Source organism: Notothenia rossii, assembly GCF_949606895.1.
Source record: "Notothenia rossii genome assembly, chromosome: 1".
Lineage (NCBI taxonomy): Eukaryota > Metazoa > Chordata > Actinopteri > Perciformes > Nototheniidae > Notothenia > Notothenia rossii.
The window spans coordinates 86,232,151-86,251,516 of NC_136912.1; the positions used below are offsets into that span (position 1 = coordinate 86,232,151).

At 41.0% G+C, this 19,366-nt stretch overlaps 1 protein-coding gene across 2 annotated transcripts in view; it reads right to left on the bottom strand.

Moving 5' to 3' along the window:
* ddr2a (discoidin domain receptor tyrosine kinase 2a) overlaps positions 1-19,366 on the bottom strand; it is a 46,561-nt gene that overhangs the window by 13,713 nt on the left and 13,482 nt on the right. For both annotated transcript variants that reach the window (XM_079648510.1, XM_079648509.1), the window contains exon 3: positions 5,080-5,193. In XM_079648510.1, coding sequence (XP_079504636.1) covers positions 5,080-5,193 — 114 coding nt within the window. The remainder of the gene's footprint in view (positions 1-5,079; positions 5,194-19,366) is intronic.

Genomic DNA, 19,366 nt, shown 5'->3' on the forward strand with positions numbered 1-19,366 from the left:
GAGCGTTGGCTTTCAGGGGAAAAAAGAGGCGGAAGTTAAAGCAAGACGGACTCTGTTAGCCTGGCCCCTTGTCTCTCAGAAAAGCCTTTGAGAAGATGCCAGCAACAGCAGAGCTCGAGGTTCAAGGCCTTCTCCCTCTTTTTCTCTCTCTGTGATTCTCCCTTCTTCTCTTTCTTGATCTCCTCCAAATATTTGCTCAAAAGTCAAGATGTGAAAATCCCCTGGAGGTTTGGGACCGATGACCTGATACTCTGCTCACATGACTGTCTGTGTGCACACAAAACCATGGAGGCAACCACACACACGCATGCAGGCCTCGTCTTGGCAGTGACACAGTGACAGCTTACAGGAGGAACAAACAAAAACTCTTCCAGATGTCTACACTCGCCTCCACTTTTCTCACTGCATCTTGTCCTTTCTGACCTCTGCTGCATGCTGCCCTCTCCACTGTATAGCTAATAACAGAAATATTGACACCACTCCATTCCACTCCTATTTCTCTCCTATAAGCAGACCACACCAACCAAAAGCGTCTTGTCACATTCTCAGCATATTAGCGGTATCCTTGGCTGCATCTTTTAAAAAGTATTTTTTTAATGATAGGTGCGGTGCTCAAACTGCATGTATGATAGATGAAGTATAACACAACCGGCTTCAAGAGAAACAGCAGAGATATCCAATACATTATTTTAAATCCAATCAGGCGCAGGATAAGATGACGAGGCACGTCAATGTTAAAACAAAAAATGCAGAATCTGGGATGATAATCACTGGCATCAAGTAGCTGAAATGTTGTATTTGTCCTTGGTGTGGCGTGTTCCCGAGGTTTCGGGGTTTTTAGGTGGTTGGCGCTCTTGCCTCCTTTAGAAAGCCAGGAAAGCAGCACATGAGCTCTATTCACACAGAGGTAAAGAGGGCGAACAGACATCGAGACAAAGAAAGAGAGGACTTAATTGCAGCCTCGCTTCTTTTACGCCTACTGTCTCCACATTGGGATGAAATGTTGGCAAAACTAAAATAAATCTTGATTCAAATGCTTCATGATTGTGTGAAAAGGGTGGGGTTAGGGTTTTTGATTGAAAAGAACATCTAGAGTTTAACGATAGCTGTATTTGATTTGAATTTTTGTGGGTTTGCACACAGCCAATCACCACAAATGTTCTTCAATTGAATGTGACATGTGATTGGCCCACTAATGCAGCCTTTCTAACCCTTACATACTGTAGTGTTGTGAAGTTGAGTGTGTATATTTCATGACATTTTTTAAAATCTGCAAAAAATACTTCCATTTGATAAGAATTTCTGTACAAATCATTTGGATGGTGATGAGTGTCTTTCACCTTTGTATTGTATTGAATAAAGTAGAGGATCAACAACTCAATTTGTCCCTGTAGCAAATAGAGGGTACTGGTTTTGGTACTGTTTTCTAAATGACACCCAGAGTTTTTCTACTCTGAAATGGGGGAAAATAACAGTAATAGTAACAGAAAGTCATTTTAAAACCAAAAATCCTAACATTACAGTGAAACACACACAAACTATGCAACATCACTAGTTGGGGAAAACATTTAGCTATCGCCTTGGACATAATTGATGGAAATAGGAGTCATTATCAGAGCCTTCAACCACATCCTCGAGAGAGTCAGAGAGACGGCGTCATTATATGGAGCCGGATGTGTGACCGCTCTTCCAAATGTTGGTTTTTGCTGTGTTTATTTATCTACCCGACCCACTCAGAGGTGACCCCAGGGGTGAGCTATGGGGGCAGGCGAGTGTGTTGCTTTGGACACACACACTTCAGGTTTAACATTTAGCCACAGCATCTAAAATGATCAACCCAGGAAAAAGGTGGAAAAATACCAGCCTCGTGTGGTGGAGAGAGGGAGAGAGAGGTGAGGGAGAGATAGACCAACTCTCTCACCTCTTGATTTTTACCGCACCCGAGGACTGAAAGGCAGGTCTGTTCTGCAGTGTTTGCTGCCCAACTGCTGGCTACACACACACACACACACACACACACACACACACACACACACACACACACACACACACACACACACACACACACACACACACACACACACACACACACACACACACACACACACACACACACACACACACACACACACACACACACACACACACACACACACACACACACACACACACACACAGCGGTCCGTCAAAGCCCGTTCTGGTGTCCTATTTATAAAAGTACTCCCTGCTTCATAACATCAATTACACTATGGCAACCTGGTAGCAAAAAGTGGAAATGTAAGTCTTTTGTGCATCTGCTTTGACATGTTTACATGCAAAAGGTCTTTATTTTCCTCATACTGTCTGTGCTGCAGCACATCTTTTCACCCTGTGAGTGGTTTCACGATCCACCATTTTACTGTTTTGGTTTACTCTCTCCTTTCTCTCAAACCTAGCCCATACCTTTTTCAAATTATTTAAAAAATGCTTTACATTGAGTTTATGTGTTTGTGACTGTGTCGTATGTGGGATTTTATTATCTTAATCGAGGGGACTCCAATCCAGTTGGTGACATTAATATTATGTCCTCTCATAAAACCTCTCATACTCAGGATATTTCGGACAGATCATCTTTCAGACCATTCTTCAATCAGGATTGTTTCAGTGTTGTTTCTAAACAAGGAGAAACTCTGGCGTTAAAATATATAATAAATATATAGTGACATGCTGAAACCTTAGTAGTAGCATTTGTTTCAAAAGTGTGACATAGTCTAAAAAGTTAAAACAGTGACATGTGATTTTGATGAAAGTCCTAATCCTTTAATTTATTGACTCAATGTTTAATGTAAACATCCAGAGAAAAGCCCACACAATAATAATACTGCTTGATTTGTGGCTGCTCTGCCATGGCCTCTGTTCCTCGGCTCATGTCCACACCTACTCCCCCTCCACAGTGAAATAAAGTTCGCCCACTCACGAGTAAAATGGGAAAGACAGGGATGGTATAACTTCATTGCTGGGGAATTTTAAACAGGGGAAAGTTGGCACCACTCAACATCTCAGCTCTACTAAATTCAGCCATGAATATTTCCAGGCTGTGGAAAAATGACCCTCTTCTCAATGCAGCAGAACTAAAGCTTTCGACAGAATTATAGGTGGATGTATCCTGCTTCCATATATCAGAGCAGGTTGAGTTTCAAGCTTTTTGTGACCCTGGAGGTGATTTTTTTTGAATATTCGCTGGTGGTTTTTGGGTGAGGAAATCCCTTGGGTCAGATAATGGATACAGAACTTTGTCTTGAATTCAGAACTTGTTGAACTTTTAAAATGATCAGATTCACAAACAGAGCTTTCCATGACTTATGAGTGGTCAAATACTCAACACACACACACACACACACACACACACACACACACACACACACACACACACACACACACACACACACACACACACACACACACACACACACACACACACACACACACACACACACACACACACACACACACACACACACACACACACACACACACACACACACACACACACACACACAGGAGAGAAAGTCAGAGCCTATTTGAATGGACTTTCCTGCTGTCAGAATGTCTGGTATGCATTAGCCACAGACTCCAGTGGGATAGCTGGATCCACAGTACACACACACACACACACACACACACACACACACACACACACACACACACACACACACACACACACACACACACACACACACACACACACACACACACACACACACACACACACACACACACACACACACACACACACACACACACACACACACACACACACACACACACACACAAAAGAGAGACACGTATAGAAAGTCACTCCCACAAGGGTCTAACACAGAAATAATTAAGTGTATTTGAGAAGATGCCTCAGAAACTATCCACTGTTAAAAGTTTTTGCCGAGTTCAAAATGGATGCTGGAAAATGTTTCCAGCATCCAAAGTTGCATTCCCATCTGGTTAAATGGGATAGACATGTAGCTATTAATATATAGGCTTATGTGTAAGCAGACATATGCATGAAAGTAACCACAGCGTGCACACAGTGTTTTGCTTGAAACTCTTTCTATAAACGCGCTCTATGATCTCTATCTCACTCACCCTCTCTGTGTCTTTCCTCGCTTTTTTAAAACTCCATAAAAAAACTCTCTGCTCTCTTTTATTCTGTTAGCTTTGGCACAAAGAACAAATGTGTTTGTGTGTTGCAAAAACTGATTTGTGTGTTCATGTCTGTCTGTGCAGCTCACTCTGTGAATATAAAAAATGATTTAGGGGACGTTCTGGAAAACAACTAATGTTTAACATCACTTTTTGTTTGTTTTGTTTTTGGTTTGAAAAATGTAATTTCTCTTCAGCACTGTTGACTGAGAAAACCCTCCTGCTCTCATCAAGACCTCTTGCTTGTTTACACTCTCAAAAAGAAGTTGTGTTTAGAGGATAACAGTGAAGAATATGTCATAAGTTTAACTTTGTATGTACAAGCGGGGGTGGATTGAGGCGGGAGGATGTGGAAGTGATGGGAATTTTTTTCCGCTTATTTTTTTAAACACTGCTTGGCAGAGTTTGGTCAGTGTGACCTCTGTGTTGAACCTTTCTGACAAAACCATCATTAATTATTACCATTGAGCCCATCACATTTATTATCCTTTCAGCAATGAAGAAAGCTCAGCGTGATGACAGAAGCTTTGAGACTGAAGTCATAAACAGGGTTTATACTGGCAAATATCTGCTGTCATTTCTACAATTTCAACTCTGTCTCTGCCCACCAAATGTTGCTACTCCATTTCCTTGTTGAAAATGAAATTGACATCACACAAACCACCCTTGCAGTGGAGGGAGAGCTGGAGAAAGGCGTGCATGCTGGGATCAAAGAGGCTAGGGGACCACATGGCTCCCACAAAGCAGCACTTATCCAAAAACTGAATCAGTCACAGTCTGGACACAAAACCAATTTTACAGTACTCACAAACTCTTAAATATGAGCTCATTGCAGCTGGAGACTTGAAGACAAACACCTAAATCGTAGCGCCGAGAAATATAAGAAGCAGTTTCAGCACAGACCTGGGTTGACCTGTGATGTGACGGCTGCTAACAGGTAGAGGAGGATGAGGAGGAGGAAGTGGACGTCCCACAGGTGCTTCATCCCAAACACATGCACAGAGACAGGCCTACAATCTGAAAGAAAAGATGGAAACAACAGGTTACAGACATGTGTGAAGAATGGTTTATAATAAAGTTGACTGAAAGGCTAAAACAGTGAGAGATATCTCAGTTTGTTGGCAAGAGGAACACTTTATTTTCTCCTCACTCCTCTGTGTTCATGGGAACCACACATTTGTTTGCATATACAAGAGGAAAGTAGGAGTTTAATTGGAAGCACGCTTTTTTATTCCACACAATAAAAGGCACAGTAATTGCCACCAATCTGAATTTTCCATTTATTTAGTGCTTTATCACTCTATGAGAGACGGCCTATTAAATTCTAACAGTGGAGATATTTTAATAATAACCATACAAGAAAGAATAGTTCATATGTAATTCAAATGAAGCCTCATTATTTGACACATGACAAAGTAATTAAAGGAAGAAATTATGAATAAATCAATTATGAATGAAGGAGAGAAAGAGAAGTAGAGACACTGAGTCACAGACATGACTTCAGCCGAAGGGACGCAGCGCCAACCAGCCGCCTCCAACAACCAAACTGACCACTTAGTCCAACAACTCAGCAAAACATTTACTTTCACAAGAGTAGAGTTAAGAAAAAAACGAATAAGAATGACCTGCATACACCCTAAGGAACATCTCGTGTGTACAGTCACCAACATTATCAAAACAGCTTCCACTTAGTTTGCTTCATAAGAAGCCCTGTTATACTTTTTGGGGTTTTCCTTACCTGTAGTGTGTTATATAGGTTTTTGTACATATAAATGGTCGGCAAAGGCTAAAATCCCAAAGTTCCCTCCAGAGGGAGTTTCTCTCCCACACACTCCCCCCCTGCCTGAAACGCTTCCATTGGACTCCTTTGTTTAATAACAGTACATAATGACATCACTATGTAAAACTTGTGCTTCTATTGGCTAACGCTCCAAGGTGTGAGGCGCCGGGCGGGTGTGGGGATACTCACAAACCCCCGGTTGGGTGCTTCTTTGTTGGAGTCTACCCCAGTGGACGAGAGGGTCGCCTCCCTACGCCTGCGGGTTATGGGGGGGAAAACTCTGACTGTTGTATGTGCTTCATACATCAGTTCAGAGTATTCAGCCTTCTGGGAGACCCTGGAAAGAGTCCTGTATGGGGCTTCTGAAGGGGACTCTTTAATCTTGCTGGGAGACTTCAACGCACATGTGGGCAATGATGGAGACACTTGGAGGGGCGTGATTGGGAGGAACGGCCCCCCAGATCTGAACCGGAGTGGTGGTTTGTTACTGGAATTCTGTGCTAGTCATAGATTGGCCATAACAAACACCATGTCCGAACATAAGGATGCTCATAAGTGTACGTGGTACCAGAGCACCCTAGGCAGAAGGTCCATGATTGATTTCGTTATCGTATCATCGGACCTGAGGCCGTATGTTTTGGACACTCGGGTAAAGAGAGGGGCGGAGTTGTCAACTGATCACCGGTGGTGAGTTGGGTCGAGTGGCGGGGGAAGCCTCTGGATAGACCTGGTAAGCCCAAACGTGTAGTTCGGGTGAGCTGGGAACGTCTGGAGGAGGCCCAAGTTCAGGAGGCCTTCAACTCACACCTCCGGCGGAGCTTTTCGGGCATTCCTGTGGAGGTTGGGGACATTGAACCAGAGTGGTCGGTGTTCAAAGCCTCTATTGCAGTCAGAAACAGTACCGAAGGAGTGGCAGACTGGGGTGGTGGTTGCCCTTTTCAAAAAGGGGGATCAGAGGGTGTGTGCCAATTACAGAGGCATCACACTACTCAGCCTCCCCGGGAAAGTTTACTCTAAGGTACTCGAAAGGAGGGTCAGGCCGATTGTCGAACCTCAGATTGAGGAGGAATAATGCGGATTCCGTCCTGGTCGTGGAACGACGGATCAGCTTTTTACTCTCGCAAGGATCCTGGAGGGGGCCTGGGAGTACGCTTATCCAGTCTACATGTGTTTTGTAGACTTGGAGAAGGCGTATGACCGGGTTCCCAGGGAGTCACTGTGGGAGGTGCTGCGGGAGTATGGGGTGAGGGGGTCTCTACTCAGGGCCATCCAATCTCTGTACTCCCAAAGCGAGAGCTGTGTCCGGGTCCTCGGCAGTAAGTCGGACCCATTTCAGGTGAGGGTTGGCCTCCGCCAGGGCTGCGCTTTGTCACCAATCCTGTTTGTAATATACATGGATCGGATTTCGAGGCGTAGTCGGGGGGAGGGGGTCTGCAGTTCGGTGGACTAAGGATTGCACCACTGCTTTTTGCAGATGATGTGGTTCTGATGGCTTCATCGGTCTGCGACATTCAGCACTCACTGGATCGGTTTGCACCCGAGTGTGAAGCGGCTGGGATGAGGATGAGGCCATGGTTCTCAGCAGGAAACCGATGGACTGTCCACTCCAAGTAGGGAATGATTCTTTACCCCAAGTGAAGGAGTTCAAGTATCTCGGGGTCTTGTTCTCGAGTGAGGGAACAATGGAGCGTGAGATGGGTCGGAGAATCGGAGCAGCGGGAGCGGTACTGCAGTCGCTTTACCGCACCGTTGTGACGAAAAGGGAGCTGAGCCAGAAGGCAAAGCTCTCTGTCTACCGCGCCATTTTCGTTCCTACCCTCCCCTATGGTCATGAAGGATGGGTCATGGATGGATGGATGGAAGGCTAATGAGAGGGTCATCTGTAAGCGGTTGACCAATCAAAACAGAGCCTGCCAGCTAACCAATCAGAGCAGACTGGGCTCTGGTTTCAGACAGAGGATGAACACACTGCCTTTGCTGCAGCAAAGGCAGTGTGAGACCAAATAAAGAGATTTTTGAACATTAAAGCATGGAGACATGTCACAGTAGAGACACAGAGTACGAATATGAACCTGAAAAAGAGCCTAATATGTCTTCTTTAAACACCTCAGTGTTGCTATCCGACTGTGAGAGAGGGGTCTGCCTGCTGGCATACACTCTCAGGACAGTTCCGGTGTAGGCTGCACTCTCAGGACACCTGCACGTTCAGTACAGGAAGTGACGATTCTGACGAACACGTTTTTTCCCGCCCCCCGAAAGACTTGTTTGATGTAAATTTTTCTCCTCTCCTCTCACTGATCGAATGGCAAAGGGTGGAGGTTCCCAGCTGGAACACCCGGCAAACACGGTTGTTTCTCGAACCCTCCACTGTTGTCTAGCGGGTGTAACTAAAATACAAGATGTCGTATTTATATATATAAATAAATATATATCTCTATATATAGAGATAATAAGTGTCAGTGCGATGTTATGTTGTATTAGCGTGCATTTCCTGTTCGGAAAGTGGTGCTGTACTGAGCGTAAACAACACAAGGTGTCCCTATTTTTATATATATCTATATACATATGTACCGTATATAATAAGTGTCAGTACGATTTTATTTTGTATTTGTGTGCATTTCCTGTTCGGAAAGTGGCGCTGCGGCTGTACTGATAGTAACGGTGTCCGTATATATATATATATATATATATATATATATATATAGGCTATATATATATATATATATATAGGCTATATATATATATATATATATATATATATACACATATATATATAATAAGTGTCACGATACGATTTTATTTTGTATTTGCGTGCATTTTCCTGATAGTGGCGATTTATTGTGGAATTCTTAGCGTGCACTTCCTGTCCTGAGAGTGGAGGTGTCCTCAGAGTGCAGGTGTCCTGAGACTGCTGCCTGCAGGCAGGCTCCCATGGACTGTGACAGAGTTTACTACTTGCAGAAACCAGCAGGGGCCCATTTACTGCTGCTCAAAGTCTCTGTTATATACATTTTATTGTTTACACCAGGTTAATGTTGTCTTATGTAACACATCTGTTCAGCAACTGAGACACTTTTGTGTTAGTATAAAGATATTTAGAGGTTTTCCAATTGCTTTTAGTTTTTTTTTGTCCACGATCTAATGGTTTTGTATCCTGTGCTACAACTCCAATGTAAATACTACAAAGCAGGGTTATCTAAAGCCAATTAAACATGACAAAAAACAAAACTACCAGGGTACTGTGGGAATGTTCACACAGAGACATCAATGACTGTTTGTATCAGACGTATCCTGGTCTTCGTCACCACCCAAAAACAAAATTTTCCCGACGTTTCCCTGTTGAAATAACACAAGGATCAGCAGCCGGGAGTAACACTACAGGCCTTCATTCAAATACTGTCCAATCCGCTGTCAGTGACTGAGCAGAATAATAATAAATAATTATTCCTCTAAATGTTTTTCTCTTATTGCTTGTGTTCAACATGGGTTATCTATCTATTTGTTTGCTAACTCTTCTGTTAACTTCTGTGAAGATATGACATATATGAAGTGCAGGTTTACACATGCTGAATTCTGCCCCTTGGAAACAAATCCAGACTTGTTGTTTTTGAGCTCATGCCAAAAATGTTCTCAATTTATGACCAGCTGGCTGGATTTTATAAAGATACCTGATATTTCCAAACAATTTCCTCAGCTTTCCACATCGTCTGCCTGCAGTGATTGGGCATGTGCATTTGGAAATATGATATATTTTTATGGTTTATGTTTTTTCCAAGTATAGGGCCTGTGGACAAAAATGCATTCTCCAAAGTCATCTGATTTAAGAGCCAAATGCTTTGCCTTAAAAGTAATCCTGTAAAAACAACCCTAAACTAATGTCGTGCGACCAGACTTGATGGTCCACCCACTGAATTTTGGGACACAAATTAAGGTCTGACTTGCCTCTTTCATTGTGCCTTCAACACATAATCTCATTGCTTTTTTTACTTCCATTTCCTGCTGCTTCAGATTACAGCCACTTCCCACTGAGACGCCTTTACTAAGCTTAACTCCTCTCGGCTTTTCATGGCTAATGAAACACAAACACCTGATGGCTTGTGTGCATTAAGAAGTAAAACATGTGTTTACCATGTGCTGAAGAAAAATGTATGTAAAGGCTGCTTGTGCTGTTTCGTGAAAGAGGACTGACCTCTGGTTCAACGTTTGGAGACTCTCAAAGGACCATAATGGCATGTTTGCATGTTTTAGCCCATTTACTGCAAACCACTGAACATTTCACAACAGTGATCACCATTTGCTAAAGCACGCTCGATGTGGCTCAGTCTCCCAAAATAAATGATATCCAAAACTATTATCATGAAATATAGCATCAACATCCATTGTTCCCAGAGGATGAATTATCTTGATTTTTCAGCAACAGGTTGAAATTCTCCCACACTGTCTCTAGACCATGACAAAATCAAAGCAATGTATCTAAAAGTAATAATAAAACTGCTAAAAGCTTCAGCTGCATTTCGAGATGATTAAAATAGTGTATGTAAGTTGCGTTGCATAAAAGACATACATGTATGTTTGTATCCTCAAAGTTAAAGCTGCATATATGAGATTAAAGTCATTGTTTATACTGTTGTACTTTGAGAATTTGTTTAGTTGAGTGTACAGTAAGTTTAACACCAGAAACTGTCTAAATGGTCATGGTTTAGTGATTATTAAAATATGGAAAATGTATTTCCTGTCCATCAGTTGTATCGCACCTCCTTTGGATCCAGCTGCGTTCAGCTGTTATTCCGCCACACTAGCCTCTGCTATAGTCAAATCAGTTTTAGCAGCACTAAAGTAACAGACACAGGCTCACGGCTCTGGAAACTTCTCTCAGAGGAAAAACATATTCATGTCGTATCTCGGTTTTCCGAAAGTGTCTATTCCAGGAATGATCCCTTTTCGCATTCAGAGATATTTAGTACTTTTTAGGAAAAACTGCTTATAAAAGCATTTTCAAATCATCTGAAGGATGGAAATTCAACTCTATTAATTAATCTCGAAAATGTCCAAAGCAATGTATTTTATATGCTTTTCCTTTCCTCCAAATGTAGTTTTTTCCCACAGAAACCCTCCAAATGTGACCTTTTACTGACACGTATAGTGCAACTTAACGTGTGAAAATAGGACATTGCTCTTTAAAATGTATTTAAACGGATACACCTTGCAGTAACAAAGATTCTACTGAACTGAAAACATGGGAAGTAACAGTAAAAAAGAGAGAGATGGGGGGATTTGAGACGGACGACCAGCTGCACAAACCCTTCAGAGGGGAAATTATTCTCAGAGCTCCTGAGAGAAAAAGTAGGAAAAGGCAGGAGATGCAGAAACCTTCCCCACCTGTATGTCAGAGCAGAGAGAGATACGGTTGTCTTTCAGCACCCAGAGGTACACACTGAATGAGGCTGAATTAAGGCTAGTTCCTTTTCTAGAAAAATAAATCATTCCATATTCATTATGCCTGGTGTTTTACTGCTGATCATTCAGCAACGACCAGCAGACATGAACAGTTTTGGGTTGGATTTCGCCATTGAGACCAGATAAACTAGGTTCACCTACTTATGGAGGACTTTGCAAAAGGCTGCTAACAAACCATTCACTTCAGACACTCTGACACAAACAGAGAAGAGATGTGAGGGAAAGGCTGAGAAGGAGAGATGTGTCTGCCTACCACTTAGTTCCTTTGTGCTTCATAGCTAAAGTTAGCATGCTAACATGCTAAGCTAGATGGTAAGTAAACATTATACCTGCTAAACATCAGTATGTTATCATCCTCAATGTTAGCATGCATTGCAGGCTTTAAGCCCAAAGTATCTAAGAGGCTCTCTACTCTCTTTGCCTCCTTTTGTATTAGCATTGTATTGCATTAGTATCTAAACATTGTCACATTTTGGTCAACAAATCACATGACCTCTATATGTAAATGTGACAGAGTGACCTTTTCGGAGAACATATAGCCTCAGACAGAGCCGTCTATTTCTAAATGCATCCTGACGTGAACAAAGTCAAAAGCGACTCTCATTGCAGATCTTTCAGACAGCTAACCTTCATGAAAGCCTACACCAAAACACAGCTCACTGCCGGGTCACATTTATCAAAATAAACCACAGTCAGCTCCACTGACATCTAGAAAAGCTTTCAGAAAAGGAACCAAAAATAAACTTGGGCTGAAAGTGTGTGAGAAGCATGTTTGACAAATTTCAAAGATACTAGGGACATTTTCCTTTTGAATCTTAAATCACAGTGTTAGACACATGAGAGAAGATCCAAACCTTTAGAAACAAAGTGAGAAGATGCAGAGAAGAACAAGAAAAAAAACGATTTGTGTATTTCTTTCATATAACTTCAGTTTACCTGGGGACGTAGGCTTCAAATAATGCAAACTGCATGTTTACATTACATTGTGCAATCTATTTGAGTAAACTAGTATAAATATTAAAGTTAGACCTACCGGTACTTTTCTATATCTTCAAATCTTTCCATTACTTTATTATATAGCATGACAGCCGTTTACAGCACTGTTACTTTCTCCCAGAGGGTCACGTGTGAAAACAAAACCATATGTGGTGAATGATACCAAATGTGGTGGCAAACGACTGTATATACTGTACCAGTGCGAGTTATGGCATGACATTTCCCATTAAACACAATATCTAACATGTCAGTTACTCACTTTGGGACTGATATACTGTATGAGTTTAGATTTAGCATAGATATGTTAAAGTGCTTATAATCAGAACAATACTGACTCGACAGACATTAAAAACACTCTTTGACTGGACTTTTGTGTGAATATAGGTTATTATTAACCACCAAATGTTAAGAGCAGCAAGCACAGTTGATTATGTCAACTTTGAGTATGTTCCTGAATAGACGATTGACTTGAACGTCTACTTCTGGAGGAAAAATAGTCTGCACCCCATACATATCAGCTCCCTCTCTGCTGGTTCAGGAAGTGGTGAAGGTCAGACACTCCCCTCAGAAACCCCCAGAGCTCACACACACAGAGATACAGGTAGTGTCGGGACAAATTACAATATATTTTAGATTCACCCATTAGACCCCATATTAGTATTTGCTCAAGTACTGTTTCGGAATATTTGTACTTTACTTGAGTATCTTCATTTTATGCTATACCTTTACCCCACCTAGTATATTGTAATTTACTTTACTGCATTAATAAAACATAACTGAAAACACATGATATGCTTTTATGATATACAGAAATGCAGTTCTGTCATCGATAAAAAATTGGCACAACTTTGACAACGTTCAACATCAAAATGATATGACACGTAGTTGATGATAACAAAAAAAGTGCTGTTTTGCATGTACTTTTTACTTTTCATACTTGAAATACCGTTATTGCTTATACAACTTCTGTACTTGTTCAACATTTTCAATTAATGGAGTATTTCTAAATAATAGTACTTCTAATTTTACTAAAGTAAAAGATCTGAGCACTTATTCCACCCTCAGAGGAAAGGCCATAAATAAGTATTTTGGCAAAGTTTTGATGTCTTCAGACACACAAATCCACCTCTTCCTCGTCTAACAACTGCAGAAACACTCCCATGCATTAAGTAAAGCTCGCTGCCATCTCCTCCAGCTGTTTTATTTTGTTTTCCCAGGCTTTCTTGTTTGTATAAATAAATTGGACTTTCTTTGGAGGCTCGAGTCCAGCACATAGAACCGCTGCTGCACCGCCAGGTCCTGAACCCTGGGAAAGACGGTAATGTCAACACGCAGGTTTAACTGGCTCTGTTCCCGGTCCGTCACACACACACACACACACACACACACACACACACACACACACACACACACACACACACACACACACACACACACACACACACACACACACACACACACACACACACACACACACACACACACACACACACACACACACACACACACACACACACACACACACACACACACACACACACACACACACACACACACACACACACACACACACACACACACACACACACACACCAGAGTCAACACTCGGCTTCACCGTGAGCCTCGGCAGGTCAAGAAAAACTGAACGCTCCAAAGACTGTCTGAAAGGAGGAAGGCCCAAAGGTCCAAAGTTACTAATAACCAGAGATGGAATAAGTACTTAATGAAATACTTAATTATAAGTAGAAATACTACAGTGTACAAATACTCAGTTACAAGTAAAAATAAGTTTTACTTAAGTAAAACAAAGAAGTACTAGCAACCAAATAAACTTTAAATTCCAAAAGTAAAAGCGTTTTGCAGATTGAAGCACCGTATATTTTTTTATTATTGTTACATCACAATTACAACTATTGATGCAATAATGCGTTCAACTCTTCAATAATGCACTTGGTAAAAGTGGGGTTTATTTGGATTACAACTGGGTAGCTTAACCTAAAATAATTTATGATAATATATTTATATTTTGTATTGATAATCTAAATCAGCAATGTAACTAGTAATGAAATCTGTAAGATACATGTAGTGGAGCAAAAGGTTAAAAGTAGCAAAACATTTTTTTTAAAATTCATAATCACAAAGCTCAAACACAGGTCATCATTTCTGTTAAACTCTATTACTTCAAATGTAATTACAATTATTTCACACAGTTCAAATAACAATGTGACAAGATGATATGCAAGTTCAACATCTTGTGATCAAATTAGAAGCCTTTAGCAAAATCTTGGATTCTTGCTTTTTAATCTACCCTCAACTCATGTACTTTATATGCAATAACAATCAGTCTGTTTTGTCACAGCTGCATTTATTGTCAAGACATTCTCCTTTCCATTATTGCAGCTGTGACAAACAGCTTTCAAGAAAATGTAGGTTTTTACCTCGACCAGAATCTATGATAAAAGCTCAGTGAGGCTGTTATTTAAGCACAGCTGAGCTTTGAGCTAAATGCAATCCATATGACAAAATGATACATATAATGTGGAAATATATATAAAGCTGGAGCCTTAAATCTATTGCGTGGGGCTTTAAGGCGTCAGGTGGTAAAGACCCATACAGATTTACCACAACATCCCGGTTCAGTAGCACATGGGGAAGTTAGAGGCCCAAATATGACTAGAAAAATGTTATTTTCCCTGTTACATTTTCAATAAATTATGGCAAATATTCTGCTTGGTAAATGAAAAGGCAGTTTTTTTTTGCACAAAGTTAAAATAATATCAACAACTATTCCTACTCAAATGTACTTCCTCCAGACTTCATGCCCCGGCCTCATGGCTATACAGTAAACTGCATATACAGTATATGCTGTATATACGGGTGTGTGTGTGTGTGTGTGTGTGTGTGTGTGTGTGTGTGTGTGTGTGTGTGTGTGTGTGTGTGTTTATGTACACTATTGGTGCTGGGCCCGACTGCCATACAGTGTGGGCACCGTAACCATCCACATGTGTTTTCTATTAAATCCCCTTGATTCTCCCTGAAGGCTGTAACATAACATCACAGATATTTTATTTTTATGGGACTGAGTCAAATCCAAATCACATTTCCCAATCAGACCCAGGTGGAACCATGTAAAGACACAGCAGTACAATCTACACACACACACACACACACACACACACACACACACACACACACACACACACACACACACACACACACACACACACACACACACACACACACACACACACACACACACACACACACGAGAAAACAACCCTCTATTGTCTGGAGAAGATGTGACACCTGTGGAGAAGTGTTCCAGTCCACATGCTTAATTTTTGAATATCTTGCACCACGTAGGCACTGTAATGATATACAGGGCAGAGTGTTTCTCCATGAGAGTGGATTTAAAACAAGACTCTGCTGCGTAAGCAATAGTTTTACAGTAACATGAAGCTACTTCTGGGGCTGCACTCCTTCAAATCCATCTTGAGACTCTTGTGATGAAGCAGAGGTGAAGGTTTGAGGTTTGTCTTTGACACTAACAGCTCTCGTTGAGGTTCTGCAGCAGGTCAGAGCACACCTGCTGAAGCTCCTCACTGATGGTGCCTTCAGGGACCTATAATTGAAGGTGTGGAGGTGCTCTTAAAAGCCAACCAGCTGATGCTTGAGGGAGGGAGACAGAAAGTGAGAAAGTGCAAGAGAGGCTGTATTTAATCTACCTGAAAAATCTGACAAATATTTGAGACTCAAACTGTTTTTTGTGAATATATTGTGCAATGACAAGGGTTCTGTTTTGTTATGTAAGGAGAGACGCATTCAAATCTTCACCTCCATTTTGATTGAATATCCAGTCCCGGAACTTTACAGCTAAACTGTCAGATTGGAAAAAACACTCGTCTACGCCAATATTTGTTCCTTTTTCCATTTCCCTCCGTTAAAGCAGCAGTTCATCCCCTGCACGCTGCTGTAATCTAGAGCATGTGTGCATTCAGCTACGACGAGAAGAGCCTTCTTTAATTTCAACAGAGAAAGTTCACCTGTATTCCTAAACTAAGCATAATGACTTAATAAATACCAGCAGTATGCATTTACCACCTTATAATCTACGTGAAGGAGCTTTACCTGGCTCCCTGCTCCCTGTCCATCTCGGAACCCAATTCAAGAAGAGCCACCTGTTCCGACAGGCCTTTGGGTCGTCGGAGGAGGTGAGTTAGTGGCTGTCTTTTTTTGTATTGGTGTTTTATGGTATGTTTTATGGTATGTTTTATGGTATGTATTACCTGCTGCTGTTTTATGCCTTTTATTCTACATTTTATAGTTGTACTTTGAATTGTGTCCTGTGTACTGTACTGTAAAGCACTTTGTACATCCTTGTTGAGAAGGGTGCTATATAAATGAAGTTTTACTTACTTACTTACCTTTGTTAAAGAGTGTGGGAGATAATCTCCCCCTGGAGGGAACTATGGGATTTTAGCCTTATAACCATTTACATTCACAACAACCTATATAACAAACTACAGGAAAGGGAACCCCCCAAAAAGCCTAATAGTGCCTCTTTTGGGACATATTCTATACCGTTCTGTTCTGCTATATTCTGCAGTTAAAAAGTATTGTCAGTTCAATGGGTTTAAAGTATGCAAAGTATGTGTCTTACTGTTAGAGCTGTTCAAGGGGAAGTCATTTGATAGTATTTTTTATTCTTTAGTCTAGTGCTTTAAAGTGAGGGTAAGGCCCCTCAAAATGATCAAAAATATAAATCTCAAAGTTCTTGGAGAGATAGCATAAAGACACAAAAATGTGCAGCTAAATACTCTTGTGTTAAGATTTTAGACTTTTCTCTGACCTTTTGTGTTTTAATTGATTTTACACAAGTTGAATACCGCTTTGGTGGAACACCTTGTTGTATGAAATGGGACAAAGGGCCCCAGCCAGTCATTGCTTTTTTCCATTCAAGTCACAAGCAAAAAATAATGTAAAAATGCACTTAGTTTCTTAATGGTCCAAGCTTATCATGTGTTTTCAATGTCAATCGGAAAAGTCTTAAAAGTTAATTGTAACTATAGATGTAAAATAAATGTGGAAAAGTCCAAACTACAATAGTTCCCTGTAAACTATAGTGAAAGTATCTAAAAAAAAAAGTACTTCAGTAAAGTACTTCAATTAATACTCTTTTTACACAACTGACAACACATAAATCCTCTCCCTACACATTCACTTAACAACTACAGAGCATAGTTCAATCCTATAGAAACTGATGATGTCCGTGCACGTGCAGTGATACGTCAGCAGTGACAACTCATCCGCTGCCCGGCTGTAGTTTGCAAACAGTGGCAGCCTGCAGCACGTCATGAGGTCTTTTTGATGTTAGAATATATGACCACAGATCTTCCCTGACAGCCTCTAATCAGTGAAGACATGAGGAACTGAGAGACAGCGAGGTGGAGAGACAAACAGGCAAACAAAAAGAGAGTGCTTCTTGTAAACAGGAGAACGAGGAATGACTGAATGACTGAGGACACATGTGCAAACACAGAGCAGGCACTGTGTGTTAATGTGCACTGGTGCAATGTGATGAAAAACATTCACTAAAGTACTGTATTTAAAGTACAATTTTGAGGTACTTGGAATGTTTCCATTTGAGGCAACTTCAAACGTCTACTTTACAACATCTTGGATACTTCTTACTGGCTTACCTTTATTTCATTTAGTTACTAGATACTTTGTATAAAATGTAATAACAGGGAAGTGATGCTTACACATTACTGCATCTACAATTGGTCTAATTCAGTAATATAATATACATTATTCTGAAATGGGCCGTTTTGCATGATAAGTACTTTTACTTTAGTAAGATTTTGGTATCAGCATGTTCACTTGAGTATTTTCTTCGTTGTTTCTCACAGTAGTTATGTTGAATGTGGATCTATATCTAACTCCTCTACATTTACTCTACATCCATCTTTACAGTCTGTGTGAAATCAGCACCCTCTTAATACCTTGATTAATTGACCCAAAATGGAAAAATTTATAGTAGAAACTTCATTTTTTTCATATTTCCTGTCACTGGAGCTAGACCAACATCTCATCTGGACCCAGCCCTCAATTCAGAGATAAACAAGTAATTGAAGCTCAGAAATAAGAGGGACAGAGTGCAGTCTGCTTTAGGCTTCGAGTAACCTAATCCCCCTCAAATGGTAGTGATGAGTGGGGTTTCTGCTTTGGGCAGGGTCGAAGTTCAAGCACGTGTGGGAAACAAAGTCAACAGCATTTAAGGGATGATGTTCCCTGAAATGCTGCTATTTATACCAAATTACAGCATACACCTCATCTAGCGAGCGCACAGCTGGTTTTCTCTTGCCAGAGGCATTGATTTGAAAACTCTACCAATCAAATAACGTCTGCCTTGAGTTACAACCGAGCTAAGTAAGCACTGGGTGCCTCCAGCGCAGTGTTTTCAATGTGGGGTTGAAATTACAGACGTTGCTGTGGTGTGTGATTAGGGTCTGGATGTGAGGATGTCAGTCAGCCTACAAACATTGGAGGGAAGGGTGGCTAATTGACATGACATGTCAGGAAGAGGCAGTGATAACAAAGGTAATGTTCTTTTATACTATGTTATCTGAAGCCGAGTGTGTGGAGCCTTTAAGTGTTTATGCATCACATTTCAAGTTACAGCCAGATAATGGAGTGATTGTGTGGGCTCAAATCCCCCTTAAGTGTTGTCTCCCTCTCTGTTTTCCATCTGTCTGGATAAACAAAAAACATTGAATGTCGGTTCATTATCCACTCCCCTCTGAAATCAACCACAGGAATTTCATTATTTTCCTGTCATAAGCAATAAGCCCTTCTTTCCGCTTGGACAATGAGCTTATTTACCCCGATAAAGATGGTTTGCTATTTACATCCAGCCAAAAGAGCACACAACAAAAAGGTCATAAAATAAAAAATCTA